Source organism: Pseudophryne corroboree, chromosome 12 (genome assembly GCF_028390025.1).
Source record: "Pseudophryne corroboree isolate aPseCor3 chromosome 12, aPseCor3.hap2, whole genome shotgun sequence".
Lineage (NCBI taxonomy): Eukaryota > Metazoa > Chordata > Amphibia > Anura > Myobatrachidae > Pseudophryne > Pseudophryne corroboree.
In genome coordinates, this window is record NC_086455.1 from 126,182,543 (window position 1) to 126,199,273 (window position 16,731).

Genomic DNA, 16,731 nt, shown 5'->3' on the forward strand with positions numbered 1-16,731 from the left:
TAATAACACAGTTGACTGTAGCGTACTTAAGGCACCAGGAGACCAAACAAGACCGAAATGAAACACAAGTCACCAGAGTGTGAATAGGCATGAGACACCGGGAGGTTTGAAGATAGTACAGCTGAGTATAACACCAGGAGGTGAAGCAGGAGGAAACAAGAGGAACATAATTCCAGATTGGAAACACAAGGATGCCAGGAACAAAATGATTCTTCCAATGAGGGAAGGTGTAAACCACCTTTATGTAGAAAATGTATTGGTAGCCAGTCTTATGTCAGTGGTCCCCTGAATGTGGTTTTAAAAGGGTTTTGTAATTCAGCATATCCTTACTAGAGAGCGCCTGTACATAGGAATGAGGTGTTTTCTGATTAAAGAGACCAGCAGCCCCACCAGAAGAATTCATGGCTGAAACCATGAACCCTGAAGAATCGTCTGAAGAATGGAGTCCGCACCACTGCCAAGGAGACTGGGTGCAGGACTCTGGGTTCAGTTAGTCACAATAGAGACATGTGACTAAGTATTAGACAAATGGTGGCAATGGAAAATAAGTGAAATAATACTGTGCTAAGACTAATTTGGGTCATAATGAGATCACTTTTGATAATGATTATGCCAACTGCTAGGAACTATGTTCTTCAGTGTTCTAATAGATGCAGTAAATGGATAACCTTTTAAACAACATTTGTGAGTTTTTGGTTATAAAATAATGTACAGGAAGTTATAGAAGGCGTACATATTGTACAAGTAATAATTGAAAATATTCTGGTGCATGGGATACCAAGGCGTAACATGGTGTAACACTACAGAGATATACAACTCAAACTGAACCCTGCTGGAATGCAAATAGAATTACCGGAGGTGTCAGGCAGATGCAAAGGACATGATTGTGGTTCTTGAATATTTATGCAATAGCATATTGCCTTATGATTTACAATAGCCTGTAAATTACCTATGTGTAGCGTGCCTATGGCCATGCAGGTGCACTGCGCAAGGACACGCGATCCATAGGATCTCATGGGTGTGTACACTCCCACAAATGGGTGCGACTTATCGCAATCACGGCTAGTATGCCCATGCGACCCATTCGCAGCAAGATGACCCCGGACACATCTGTATATTGTTTTCTTTCTGGCACCAGACATTCCTCAAAGCATTGACAATTCAGAAAGACATATAATCATACTGCCTTAATCAGATCTAAGGTTTGATTGGTTTCCCAAAATTAACTTAAGAACTTCTAACCAAATGCCACTTGACTATATTAGTTATCTAATCGACTCTGTTTATGATATAAATGAGAATATACAGTACTTATTTTCCAAACATGCTAAAAACAATGACATGTTTACACAACAGTGAAAAGGAAAGGAGCGAACACCAGGTCCCAGTTAGCACAGCTTTAATGCATTTGAAAGAAATGTGAAAAGATACTTCAAAATAAGTGTGTTCAAATGAAAAACTCCCATCAGAATGTGCCTGTTCTTCTAAATGTAATTTTTTAACAAAAATGTGTGGTAATTGGGAGATGCTTGTTTACATATAAACAGATAAATCAGTAGGAGCACTTTAGTTAGTAAGGATGTCTTTGGCTCACATGTAGACACACATAGAATTTGATGGCAGATTAAAACCACTTGGACCATCTAGTCTGCCCCTTTTTAAACCATATTGTTATCTCCTTATTTCTTTGCAAGGATATCCTTATGTCTATCACATGCATGTTTAATTTGCTCTACTGTCTTAGTCCTTACCATCTCTGATGGGTGGCTATTCCACCTATCCACTACCCTTTCTGTGAATTCATTTTTCCTCAGATTCACCCTGAACTTACCTCCGTCCAGTTTCAGTGAATGTCCTTGTGTTCGAGTACTTCTTTTCATTTGAATAATGTTTCCCACCTGTACCTTGTTAAACCCATGATATACAATATTTGAAAGTTTCAATCATGACCCTCCCCCCTTTCCCTTCTGTGCTCCAAACTATACATATTAAGATCTATTAAGATCATGTAGGCTATGCACCATTTTAGTTGCCTTTCTATGTACAGTCTCTAATCAGTCTATAATCAAGCATTTAATTCCCCCAGAAGATCTGCCTAAAGGCATACATGTATTTGTAGCATCACGCCTAGACTACTGCAAGGCCATCTACCTTGGTCTCCCAGCAAAAGAATTGCAGATGGTACAAAATGCAGCTGCCAGGCTATAAATCAACCAGCTCCATTCCAGCCACATAGCACCCACTCTCCCTCCCTTTACTTGCTACCTGTAAGATGACTAATCATTTTCAAGATTGGCTTACTCACTTTCAAAGCCCTACATGACAGCCTCTGATTCCTTACTGTCCCACTCGATTACTGCAATCTGTAGATGAATGACTACTAACAGTACCTAGAATCTCCCAGAATTCATCTATGGAACTCTCTTCCCAACACAGTGCGAGAAACCTCCACTGTAGAATGCTTCAAATATTGGGGCAGATGTATTAAACTGTAGAAGGCATAAGGAAGTGATAAACCAGAAGTAAAGCGGTGATATGTGCAAGGTGAGAACGCACCAGCCAATCAGCTCCTAACTGTTAATTTACATATTGGAGCTGATTGGCTGGTGCCTTTATCACCTTGGACATATCACTGGTTTATCACTTCCTTATGCCTTCTCCAGGTTAATACAGCTGCACCATTGACTCAAGACTTACCTATTTACTCAGCATTTCACTAATATCTACTGTTTAGCTTGTTTTGTATTTTGTGCTGTAAAAGCAAATATAAAGCACTTTGAGTCTTATTAGAAGAAAAGTGATTTATACAGAACATTATTATTATTATTATTATTATTATTATTATATCCTTCTGGAGATACAGATGTAGCCATGCTCTGCTTTGTTGCTGAGTGTCCTAGCAGTGACAAAGCTGGCGTGGTTAGTGTGCCCTTGTACTATGATGCGTGCATGGGCATACACTTGCCACCATAGGAAGTACATTGGGCTGTGGCTAGTCACAGCCCAGCATATTAAGTTGCACCAGTGGCACAGCACACCATGTGTGTCTGTGCAGCTGTGCTGCGGGTGCGATGAGAGTGGCTATATCTGAATGGCCTCCAGAATTGATCAAAGTACTCTAGATGAGGCCGTACCAATGACATATGCATTGGCATTATTACTTCTTTCTGCTAATGATTCCTCTCCCTATGTAACCAAGCATCTTACTAGCCTTTCTCGTTGTTGTTACATTGCTTACCTGCCTTTAAGTCACCTGAAAGATAAAAAATTTTTACAATGAGGACATTGCTTTGGGATAGTTTTTATGATTTTGCACTATCCATCTTTGTGAGTACTGTATTCATTCTGAAGTGGGTAGTGGCTCCTTTTATGTTCTGTGTGCAACCCATGAACCCCTGCCACAGAGCCGGCCTTAGGCATAGGCAAACTAGGCAAATGTCTAGGGCATTTGGTATGCTTAGGGGCACCAGCAGCTTCTGCTGATTAAAATGATATGCGGCATGCTATATTCTGTGTGTATTCCTGGAAATCACTGTAATGTAGCATTTCTTATGCAGATACAGCCGCAGTCGCACCCAGAATATAGGCATGCTGCATATCATTTTAATCAGCAGAAGCTGCTTGTGCATCCTAGCCACATAGTAATGCAAATAAGATGCATTTTCATAAACAAAAGGCACCCGACTTTAGCAGAGCTGCCAGCTGACTCATACCAGGCATCTCTTGCAGAACTAGCGGCGGTGCTAGGGGGCACCAGCCAAAATCTTGCCTAGGGCATCACATTGGTTAGGGCCGGCTCTGCCCTGCCATGTCATATCTCATTACTGCCCAGCTGTGTCCTCTTGTAGATCATCTCTTAGAGGGGTATTCCACCTTCACTTGAATCATTTATTAGCTTGTACTTGCCTTTAGGAACTTTTTGAATATTTATGTTTTTGGTAATTTTTTTTTTTTTGGGGGGGGGGGTTTGGAGGGTGGGGGGGTTAAATCATGGTAGCTACCTTCTTTTAGCTTTGAGTCATGTATTTATATAAGCAGGCAATGTTGTTAGTTTTATTTGTCCTGGAATAAAACACCAAGCTCCTGACTATTGCTGGATCAGATGCACAAAGCACTATTGAACTGTGGGCAGCACAAAAATAAACAGCTCTACTCACTCCTATAAATACAGCACAGGCAGCCGGAATTAAATGTCTTATATATTCTATAAATGTTGCAGAATGACATGCAATAAAAAGAAATCAATAATCTAAAGATGTCAAACGTCTTTACAATTAATGTTTACGTGTTTGAGTGATTGGACGCTTATTAATAATGTATTAATAATAAAGTATATTTGTTTAATTATTTATGAACAGACAATCACATTGTAGGGGGAACTAATTACCTGCGCTGGTTGTAAAACACAACATATAAATAAACTACAAATTGAAAGAATGTTTTATTAGATTGTTACCTATTTTTATTTATTAGTATCTGCATTGTATAATTATTATAGTTTATTATTAATTAATTCTCCTGATTTCATTCATCCTGGTGTCGTTATATTATTGTTTATTGACCTTTGCATCATGGGAGAGCAGCTATAGCTTTGGGTTTGATTTATAATTATTACCTATGGTTTATGGGGGTAAAGAAGTGGATTTAGGAGCCGTGAGGGCAGATCTGGCATTGGGACATGTAACATCACTTCCATTCAGAACCATACTGAAATCCTTAACTTCTCTTTGTGGGAAGAACACTTCAATCTGGTATAAACATGGGCATCTTTATCTACTTACCAGCAACCCCTGAGGAAGTCTGTCTACCAGACCAAACGTGTATTTATCCTATTATTTCATCTGTGTGAACATACTGTGCTATTACCATTTTTGAATACAAATGATTCCAAAAATCACTTTTGTAGAACAATTTTACTTTCAGTTTTAAGATTATATGAAATGTTCTTTTTTTATTCTGGTGTTTGACAAAGGCTCTTACAGGTAAGTGATCTGAAATGTTGCAGATGTGCATAGTTTTGTTTGTTTTTTACAAACTTAAAGAAGTACCTCTTTCTTTCTATCAATCAATTTTCTCATGACTCCTTGTATTTTTGACATTGTGCTTTTGATTGGTCCATGTGGCATATATGATGGACTTCACTGCATGGTGATTGATCGACTTAATTGTGTTCAAAGTCAGATGATCCAGACAATTGACTTAACTATCAAATTATTGGATCCATGCAACTAAATGTACAATGGGGGTAATTCAGAGTTGATCGCAGCATCAAATTTGTTAGCAGTTGGGCAAAACCATGTGCACTGCAGGGGGGGCAGATATAACATTTGCAGAGTTAGATTTGGGTGGGTTATTTTGTTTCTAGGCAGGGTAAATACTGGCTGCTTTATTTTTACACTGCAATTTAGATTTCAGTTTGAACACACCCCACCCAAATCTATCTATCTCTGCACATGTTATATCTGGCCCCCCACCTGCAGTGCACATGGTTCTGCCCAACTGCTAACAAATTTGCTGCTGCGATCAGATCTGAATTAGGCCCAATGTGTTGGACACACATGGATAACAGATGTGCTTATTCTGCAATGTGGTTGAATAACCACGTCTATTATGTTCCATAATGCACATGAGATTTGAACTTAGAAGTTTAATTTATTTTCAGAATATCCAACCTATATGGAATCCCCATCTACAATGAAATTGTTGTAGAAATACAGCTCAGTAAGATAAATAATAGCAACAATACTGCATGCAGATATTTAGATGTGCGTGTGTAAGACTATGCCACCTGTAACTAACATCTCTTGCTCTTAATATATATCACCCTGGAGAGGCCTGACTGTTCCATGAGCTTCAGGCGGTCTATGCCTTGAGGTAGACATGTAGATATGTGTTGTCATTTCTACATTCAGTCATTTTACTATCTTTGTTAAATAAATTATAATACATAACTTTGTTATAAAGCCTGTTACTCCTTCTGATTAGGTTATACTCTGGATCAAGAACTCTGGTGAATGGTGTACAATCTACTGCTGGTAGAATACAGAGACCACTGTTAAGCTGGGTACAAACCTATGCAATTATCAGACCTGAAGGGCGCCTGATAATTGCATACTACAGGTGTACTACAGTAGCATTAGCTGATAAACAGATGCACACTTCTGCAATGAACAGAATGGGAGGTCAGGATTTTTAGTTCCTCTTGAAGAAAACACAGTCTAACCACAAATAACTAATAACCGCTCTGAGGATCGGAGCATTTATCTGATCAACAAAGTGTGTATCTAACTTTAGTTTGCCTGTGTACAACACATTCCCCATTGTGTGGTGACCAAGTGTACAAGGAACAGCCCAGTACCTGTGTCCTTAAAGAAGAAGCAATGTCTCAGCTGATATTATTTTTCACGCCACTAACTCATGTTCTTGGACTCTGATCTATAAAATATACTACTAGCACTGTCCAAGTGTTTCCCAAAAGAAAGCTAAATAAATATACTTCTCATTACCAGCCCGTCGAAATGATAGCACAACATCACAGTAATGTCAGTGCCGGCGGCTGTGCGTGCCCGAACGGAGCAACACTTGAACTGTTCCGCCAGAGGCCATCTAGTGGCCACCAGCACACAAAATACTTGAATTCCCTGCATAGATGTGAGGAGCAGCATTAGCCTTTTATTACATATGATATAACCAGTACAGGCTTTTGAGGCTACCAGGGCTATTTGGGGACAAAATAGTACCACATCCATATTGGTTGCAACATAGTATCAAGAAAACCAAAACAACTAGAGCTCCATGAATATAAGTTATTGCAGCAAAACGGCAACATTTTATTTTAACCCAACAGACTAGTTACCATCTGTCTGCTTCCAAAGTTGTTTTTAAACATATATTTAGGTAATATACATCTTTCATGACAGTGCTTGCTTGAAAATAGTTTCCTTGGCTGCATTAAACAATAAATTGCATACTTTACATTACTGCTATTAAACGGTACAGGAACATCTCAAAGAAGCCTGGTGTAGCGTAGTGACATATTGGTAGAATACAGTGAAATGTATATTCTAATAACCAACTACTATTATCAATGATATCATCTTGATTAAAAAAAATGATAATTGAAATATTACATTAAACACCTAGGGGGTATCCAATTAGCTTCGATAATGCCATAGCTGTGAAAAACGGGCTGTTTTGAGATTTTTTCTTATCACCGACTTTTTTCCCCACTGCTATCAAATGTAATCATGTGAAAACACCCTTTTTTGCATCAATTATCATGGATAAAATAGTCACTTATCTGGGATTTGGCTTTGCCTGACTAAGGCAAGCAAAACCAATCCCTGATAAGTGTCAGCATCGGGAGATAAGCGCCTGCTATTGGGGCTAATAGGATAGCCCCTGGCAAACCAATTAACCAAGGTAAATTACCGCAGCTAATTGGATACCACCCCTAGTATCAATTTCATATGTACATTGTTTGTTATTCCAGAGATGGACAAGTCAAGGATCCAGAAATGGCACCTACAGTAAGATATTGATATGTAGCCTAATTTTTGGATACTTTCTTTGAAATACACTTTGTATAATTCCTTAATGCAGATCACAAATAGACTTCATACCAGGGTCGAAATAAGCTTTTTATTTTTATTTTTTTATTGGGGGGGGGCACTTAAGAGAGGTGAGGCTGCGGGGAAGTGTGGTGTATGTCCCAACATGACCCATTCCAGGAGGGACAAAATGCTCTCTACCTGGACTCTTAATTTTTGGTTGGCGTCACCTGTGTTAAACTATATAATTGATAAGAAGGTATTTCTACAGAGGTGATCACAATCATAAATTAATAGGGGAGTCCAGGTAGAAAGCATTTTTTCCCTCCTGGAATTGGTCATGTTGGAAGGTATGGATTGTGTATATTAAATTTAAACCAATGGTGTATATTAGATTTAAACTAATAGCTTAATAATGCCTGAATACTGTTAATAGCTTCATCTAATTGAGAGAAAACAATTTTATAAAGTTTTCTTGTAGTGGAACAAAGACAACTTAACCTTAAAATATAAATAGAAAAATAAAAACTATAATTTACCTTGCAAATATGCAATAGCAGCGGCCTCCGTACTACTTACACACTGGAACAGGACTCAGAAGGACTCTGTGTGTCTCTATCTTTAAACCTGAATGCTCTAATTAGATAACAGGTCACACACGGCCCGGACACCCAAGCTGGAATTCCTGGGTCACTTACAGCTCTCTCCCCCATCCTATCTCTCCTCTGGTCGGGAAGCTCTGTTGGTAGCACATGAAACCCGATACTCCTGTGTCTCTGCCTGCACTGCATACTGTTCTGCTCACATACTGGCTGCCTGTTTCTGCTGCTGCACAAGGGGAAGAGCTAGTGATGCCAGTGTGCTCCAGCCAGGGGGCCCCCTGAGAGAGGGGGGCTGGGGGGAAAGTATTCACTGTGTACCCAACTTAATCTAGCTAGGTTTTATACTGCACATGTAAATGATTTGTACAACTCAATGTTATTCCTTATATACTCCTTATAATATAAGAGCTCCTAATACCAATTTCTGTATAATATGTGAGCTCCTAATACCAATTACTGAACTACTGATATCACTGCTTAATAATAAATACAGTACATGTGACAAAACTGCTGAAGGATTAATGTATGTTTTTAATGTATAATGTAAAATTATGAGTAATGCCTAAGAAGTTGATTATATACATTAAGACAAAGCTGAAGGAGGACATACCATTATTTACAATTTGTTCCCATGTCATTTAATATACACTGCTTATAATAGAAACCCCAGAAATGCTAGTACAAAGTATCATTGTATATTATGATATAAATATGAAACATTAATGTGGATATAACAGACAGTTGTGTAGGTGATAGATAATACATCAAGATGCTAATTGGGCCTTCTTATTACCATCTCATTGTTGGAATTCCACCTGGGAATTTTCCAGGTGAGTACAGATGATTTTGTTTTTTAGTCCTAATAATAGACAAATATTCATGATAAATTCTGAAGACATAACAAACAGCATGATACAAAAAAATTGTAATTGGTAATTATAAGGCTGCACAGAGATGGATACAGTTTAAGCAATAAAGACAGTTATAAAATGCATGTAGCAGTGCTGGAATAGGTGTGCCAAGTATATGCCAGGAGAAAACAGTAGTATAGGCACCAGGCTGACATAAGGATAAAACAGGAATTTACGACAGGCGAATACACTACTGCTGCAACACTTAGTGATATATTTACTAAGTGTGGGTTTATAGAAGTGGAAATGTTGCCCATAGAAACCAATCAGAGTCTAGCTATTATCTTCTGTAAGGTGGCAGATAAGTAGAATCTGATTGGTTGCTATGGGCAACATCTCCAGTTCTATAAACCCGCACTTCATTAAATAGGGTGGTCTTCAGTATGCCGGCTGTCGGGATCTCAGCGCACAGTATACTGGCGCCGGGATCCTGACAGCCGGCATGCCGACACTTATTCTCCCTCGTGGGGGTCCACGACCCCCCTGGAGGGAGAATAAAATAGCATGGCACGCATAGCGCGCCACCGTGCCAGCAGCGTGGCGAGCGCAGAGAGCCCGCAAGGGGCTCATTTGCACTCGCCACACTGTCGGTATGCCGGTGGTCGGACTCCCGGTGCCGGTATGCTGGTCGCCGGGAGCCCAACCGCCTGCATACCATACTACACCCCATTAAATATACCCCAAATAATTAATATAGTATCAGAGGGAAGGATCCAGCCTAACTCAGCCAGTACGAAGTCATCATCACTGCATATTTTACACCAGGGTTAGAGCAACCACAAGATATATTCCTCCTTGCAGGTACATCTACTTTATATCTTACTAAATGGGCATTCCGAAAACACTACAATGAGTTACTTTGTTTTCAAACTTTGTGGGACTAATACAGGGACCCTGTATGTGCATTGACAAGACTCCACAGCATTGCACTCCGCCAGGGAGCCGTAACCTGTCCGATACACTCTTCTTTTCCATTTACAAGTGGGCTCATTTGCAATATATAAAAACTTGCATATTGCAAGAGGTCACATGAGTTCTTTCCTGGATGAAGAGCAGACACTTACATCTTCCTTTATAGTTCAGGTATTAACCCTTGATGTCCGCTGACTAGGTATTACCTGCATCACTATACACATCTGGCAGCAGGCACGATTTATTGACTAGTACTGAGTACTACTGCATACCTCTGCTCTATCTCTACATACTTTATATTTAGCTGGCTGTTAACTTTTATTTACTAAACTACTATACTTCTATGTCACTTCTGCATTTCTAAGAGATTGAAATTGTGAGTGCAAGATGCATCTAAATCTTCACATGGATGGAAGTGTTAGGCAGAAAAGAAATGTATATATTGGTTACAAAAGACACATAGCTTTACATCCAACTCCCATATTATAATTGTGAATAATATCTGTATAAGCAGCATTTTCCAGCATTACAATAAACCGATTAAGCAGTTTATTTATGGCAATAATTGCTCTCCATGATAGTTGTTACTACTGATCATGTGACAAGCCCTTCTACAGTCAGCATGATGCTGAACAAATTTGCCAGGCACACAGGTAGTACAAGCTTTCTGATAGTCACAAAAGCCCAAGGCCATGTATTACAATTATTATGTTTTATTTATATGTTGCTGCAAGATTTCTGTAGCACCAAACAATGCAATTAAACATCAATACATATGACAAACCAAAGTATGGAATAAATAATACATTGGTGAAGTGAGGGGAAGAATATAGTTATCATAATGGCTAGTGAAAGTAAGTAATGAAACTTTTTGAGAACTGTTTTGGGGATGGTGATCCTGTGCCCTACAAGGGAGCAGCCACACAGGATCAAAGTTGCTGGTGGACGATGGGAGAACAGAGGCACCTTGGTGACAGGGACAGTGCGGAGAGTAGAGGGCAGTGCCCATAAGGGCTTACAGGCTAAAGGGTGGGGTGTAACCAGGAAGGTGATCTGGGTAAGAGAGCAGGTGGGAGGTCAGAGGGATAGAGAACTGAGGGGCGGATGTATTAACCTGGAGAAGGCATAAGGAAGTGATAAACCTGTGATATGGGCAAGGTGATAATGCACCAGCCAATCAGCTCCAATATGTAAATTAACAGTTAGGAGCTGATTGGCTGATGTGTGTTTATCACCTTGCACATATCACTGGTTTATCACTTCCTTATGCCTTCTCCAGGTTAATACATCTGCCCCTGAGTTATCAGAAGGGCAGATTGATACAATCAATATAAACAAAAATGTTTAATTACCTTTTGATACTATAATTAAGAACCCTGATAATTACATTTGTGAATGTTCTTTTTAATGTCCTATTACTCAACAATAGTTATGAATCTGTGTTATGTTATTTTAACTTGTACTAGTAATTACTCTTTCTACATTGATAGTACTGCTTTATTGATGTAACAAGTAACATCTGAGGCAGATATATAATTGTGAATATTACAATTACCAAGAAAACAAAATGAATTTGTTCATTTAGGAAGAGAGTACCCACTAGTAGAAATTGAGTGTGCGCTTAAAAAAATGTCATAAATAAACTTGAACTGTCATCACCTAGATTAGGAACTGTCCCAAGAGTGTGCTGCAGTCTCAATCATTATTCAGGGTTCTAGATCCTGCTCTATTACCGCTGTCATCCCTTCTATGAGGAAGTGAATTGATGTATTAACTTTATTAAATTATCATGTTTCTTGTTGTTCAACTCAGCATTAATATGAAGCAATAAAACTTCACCTGTATATTATACAGATGAGAATACTAAATTCTAGTTAAATCACGTCTCAATCAATGTTTATATATGAATGGATTGTTTTATTGCATTTACATTAGTCCAAGTATAGTAAACAAGTATCATAGGAAAAAGTTTGTTATGTATTAACAGCTAAATGTTACACATGAGAACAAATGTACATACAAATAATGTTTTCATTGAATAGAAATTACCATTTCATAGTGTAACACTATTACTATGTGACTAAACAGAGTTGACAAAAGCACCATTTAAAGCCAAACATAATGCAGATATCATATCAAGATTCAACTGTTACCTATAAATCATATTTAACATAAAGTGTCCAACAGTGGTGTGTTGTAAAAAGTAAAAAAGACTAATTATATTATGGTAATGAGCAATAAGAAAAAGTTGACACTATGGGGGAGATTCAAATGTTTGAAAAGTTGGTTGGCTGTCTGTTTTTCCCCGTTTATTAGATAGGAAAAAACAGACTCCCAACTGACTTTTCAAACATTTGAATCTCCCCCATTGTGTTATCTCTAAATAGCTATCCATATCACTATCACAGGCTTAAGTCCAGCTGGACTTCACAACTATTGCGGAACTACCAGGCTTGCCAGGCCCTGCCTACTCTTCTAGTAGTGGATCTTCCCCTTGGCTGCTGTTTGCCGGTAAACTGATTAATATGTGCAATGTGTACTAGAGAAGAACAGCATTGTGTTGTTTTAGATCTAGACAATGATACCTACTACAATACCTGCAGCGCTTCCTCCTCTACACTGTTCATCTGAATTCCAGCACTGGTGCTACAACACTGCTAACACCACACGCAATAAATCAGACCAAGCAAGTACCATTACTAAGCATGCTAACAATTCACTAATACACCAAATAATGCCTGGAGTATTCTTCTAAGGCTGTACCGAAATAAATAAGCAGGTCCAATGCTTTAGTGCAGTTGTCACAGCAGGATAAAATACACACACCTATACATACAGTGTGTATAATGATATATAAATATCACACACAAATACAAATATATACACACACAAATACATTCACTTATACAGTACAAAACATCCTTTACAACGACTGAATTTGGGAATCTTACGTTTCTGGCTGGAGTATCCCGGGTAATACCCATAGTAGCCAGTGATCCTTAAAATTCTGTCCTCTATGGTCGCCACTCCGTTGGGTGCTGCTTTGACATCCATAAGGATGGGTGGTGTGGGAGCGAGGGTGGCAATTGTTGTCTTGTAGAGTTTTCCTTACTCAGTCTGATGCTATGCTCTGTGTTGGAGCTGCTGTCCCAGGTGCTGAAAGGCTGCTGTGCTGCTGTCCCAGGTGCTGAACGGCTGCTGTGCTGCTGTCCAGGGTCCTGAGCGGCACCGATGCTGGAAGCTGCTGCAGAGGGCAGATGTGTTTGTTGTCTGGTGCAAGGATCAGTCCCGGTTATATAGTGATTAGGCTGCGCTGCTGTCCGAGGTTGCTGAACCGCACAAGTGCCAGGAGCCTGCTGTCTTCCAACGTGCTGCCTGGCAATGAGACGCCTGGCCTCTGCTAGTGCTGATATTGCTGCACTTGGTTCTTGCACATCTGTCCCTGTGCATGTGACGGCCCCAAGTTATCGTCTAGATAGAATCTGACTAATGATTCCTGCTTCAGCTTGCCCGTAGCACTGAGCTCTGCCTGCTCCTCTTACTATTGTCCGTGCTGCAGCTCCAGCACTGTTGCTATATGTGTAGGACGCCTGCACATCGCCGCATTACCCCCATGTAAGCCGGCCTTTGTGTCACTCAGGAGCACACAACTTCTGCTTGTACAATTCTAGTAAGAGCTACTAGAGGGCGCTCATGTAGAATCCTAGTACTATATTGCTGGTGATGGTATGCATGAAGCCATAAGCCAATACATGTCATGGGGATATTACCTGCTACCATTGCTGCATATCTAAATCAAAGGACACTTTATCTATCTTAAGAATTGCGTGAATACATTAGGGTTACTTAATATACAGTTTCCAGTCTGAAATACACGGACAGCATGATACATACTACTATTTTCAAAAACATAGAATTTAGTATCAAATTAGTTTGTCCATATACTTTATTTTTCAGCTTCCTTATTTAGAACATGTTAGGATATTTTTGAAGATTTAACTTCTGTACCCTGTTCTGTTTCTGATTTTATATTGGCCTTCCAGCATCAGTTCTTAAAATGTCTTGAAATATGCTTCTCGCTCTAAAATTACAGGGTCTGTTTCTAAATGTAACAAAGGTGCCTAAGTATCATCATTAATATAGATTGTAAGCTTGCGAGCAGGGCCTTCCTACCTCTGTCTATCTGTTTTTACCCAGTTTTGTTCTATTACTGTTGTTCTAATTGTAAAGCGCAGCGGAATATGCTGCGCTATATAAGAAACTGTTAATAAATAAATAAATTAATTGGGCCATTTCAAATGTGGAAACACTAGTTTCTGCATCTTATTAGTAACAGGACCATTCACTATTAGGGGCCCGAAGGGGCCACACAGGATTCAGCAAACTGAAAACCTTACATTTTCTGGATTTGCTTGTGGGGACCAATACACCCTTCAGATGACGCTGATTGTCCAAGCCCCAGTCCTTCCTATGTGGCAGAAGTCCAGGGTTGCAAAGAGGGATCTAAGCAGATCCCTCCACACTGATTGTCCAGATGCTATGGACATGTTAGGGCAGCACGGATGGTGTAATGGTTAGCATTACTGCTTCGCAGCACTGAGGTCATGGGTTTGGTTCCCACCATGGCCCTAACTGTGTGGAGTTTGTATATTCTCCCCGTGCTTGTGTGGGTTTCCTCCATGTACTCCGGTTTTCTCCCACACTCCAAAAATATACTGGTAGGTTAATTGGATCCCAACAAAATTAACCCTAGTGTGATTGTGTGTGTGTGTGTGTGTGTGTGTGTGTGTGTGTGTGTGTGTGTGTGTGTGTGTGTGTGTGTGTACATGTGGTAGAGAACATAGATTGTTAGCTCCACTGGGGCAGGGACTGAGGTGAATGGCCAAATATTCTCTGTAAAGAAAAAGACAGTGCCAAGAGGAGATATATATGTCATTTTTTTACTATTATGAAATGCAAATTAATACAACACATTAATAGAACAAACGTCGACCAGTATTAAAATCCACAATTTAAAAGATAATAAAACAATCACTCATATAGTCCACATGCAATGAGGCTATTCCAATTACCCCACTGGGACAGATGGTGTGATGTCTAGTAAATTCCTATGCACTACGTATCTTGTGCAGTAGCACAGTCCTTGGTCCTGGCCAGGACTTCAGATGTTAATTAAAGCTGTCAGGCATGTGCCCCTCACTTCCACCTGAGGGGTCCTGATATCTCCCATCTCCTTATGAATCCAATACAGTCACCTGGAGAGATGGCTATTTCAGGAATATTCTCCTCCTCAGAATGTATGGTATGCGGCCGGCTTGTGAAAGCAATAAATACAGGGGTACTTACGCGTTTCTCCGCCTCCCCAGGGGTTCAGTGGCATTCTCAGAGGTTGTGGAATATTTATCTCCAGAATCACTAGTGCCAGGTATTGTTGGTATTGTCCACTTTCCTGTGAAAGACAGTCATTTTAGGTGCTCTACACAGCTCACAATAGAGAACAGAAACAATACTTGGGGATTTGGGAAACCCCCCCCCCCCACACACACACACACACACACACACACACACACATATCATATGTGTAGAGATTGGATTAATATGTTCTTACTCATTTCCTTTTTATAAGGGTGTTTCAGCACTTATTGTGTGTACCACTATCATGTATTCTTCATACTGTATATACATGCCATGCTATCAGTTTTGACTGGACACTCATAGAATATACATGTTCTTTGGCTGGCTGACTTCAAGTATGCATCTCACATTGTTTGAATCAGCCACAGAACCTGTGTAATCCTTGAGCATCCCGATTTATAGGTATGGTATGGTCAGCCTATATATATAATATATATATATATATACGTCCGATAGCTTGGCACCCACCCTTCCACTCTGTAATCATTGGGTGCCCTCCAAAACACACCTAAACATTCCCATTAGCGGCGGCACTCTCCAAATAAATAAATAACGGGTCAGGAGACCAACGTGATATGTCAACGTTTCAGTATTTTTCAACTTTCATCTGGAAGTGAGTGCTGCCACTAATGGGGATATATATATATATATATATATATATATATATATATATATATTAATACATTTATTTATATAGCACACTTTCTCCATCAGGATATATAAAGCAAAATTCTACAAGCCCTTTTCTCTATTCTATTTAAATAGAACCCTAAATGTATTGGATAGTGTTTCAGAGCTCCTTGTTCTGTAGAGTGTGGCACATTATATATATATCTTCTGCTGAGACTGTAAACACACAGACGGCTGCCGAGAATATTACAGCAGCTTTGGCAGTATACCAAGGAGTAATGAATGTCAGTTGGTTACTGTAGATAATATCCCAGTGTGTTATTCTCTCCTGTAACCATTTACAAATAATAGAATTGATTTAAAAGTGACAACATATGTGTATCAGTTTTTTCTGAGACAGCATAGCTACACATGTATGTATGGTATCAAGATTTACAATTATTTGAATGAACTGCTTTCCCAATAGTTTATCATTCATGTATACACAAGAGACACATCCTTCTTGTGTCAAATCATTCATTTAGGTCTTCCACTTTGTAGAGTACAACAGCTACGTGCAACCTGAGAAGAGAGTTACAACTCGGTCCTCAATACACCCTTACAGTCCAGGTTTTAAGGATATCTATGCTAGAGCACATGTGGTTTACTTGATTTAACAATATGTGCTAAAGCATGGATATCCTTAAGACCTGGACTGATAGGGTACCTTGG

The 16,731-nt window shown here is 39.5% G+C and overlaps 1 protein-coding gene across 2 annotated transcripts in view; it reads right to left on the minus strand.

Annotated features, from left to right (window-relative positions):
• SLC35F4 (solute carrier family 35 member F4) overlaps positions 1 to 13,610 on the minus strand; it is a 402,934-nt gene extending 389,324 nt beyond the window's left edge. For both annotated transcript variants that reach the window (XM_063947987.1, XM_063947984.1), the window contains exon 1: positions 12,927 to 13,610. In XM_063947987.1, the coding sequence (XP_063804057.1) occupies positions 12,927 to 13,029 (103 nt within the window). In that variant the 5' untranslated portion in view covers positions 13,030 to 13,610. The remainder of the gene's footprint in view (positions 1 to 12,926) is intronic.
• Between the last annotated feature and the right edge of the window lie 3,121 nt (positions 13,611 to 16,731).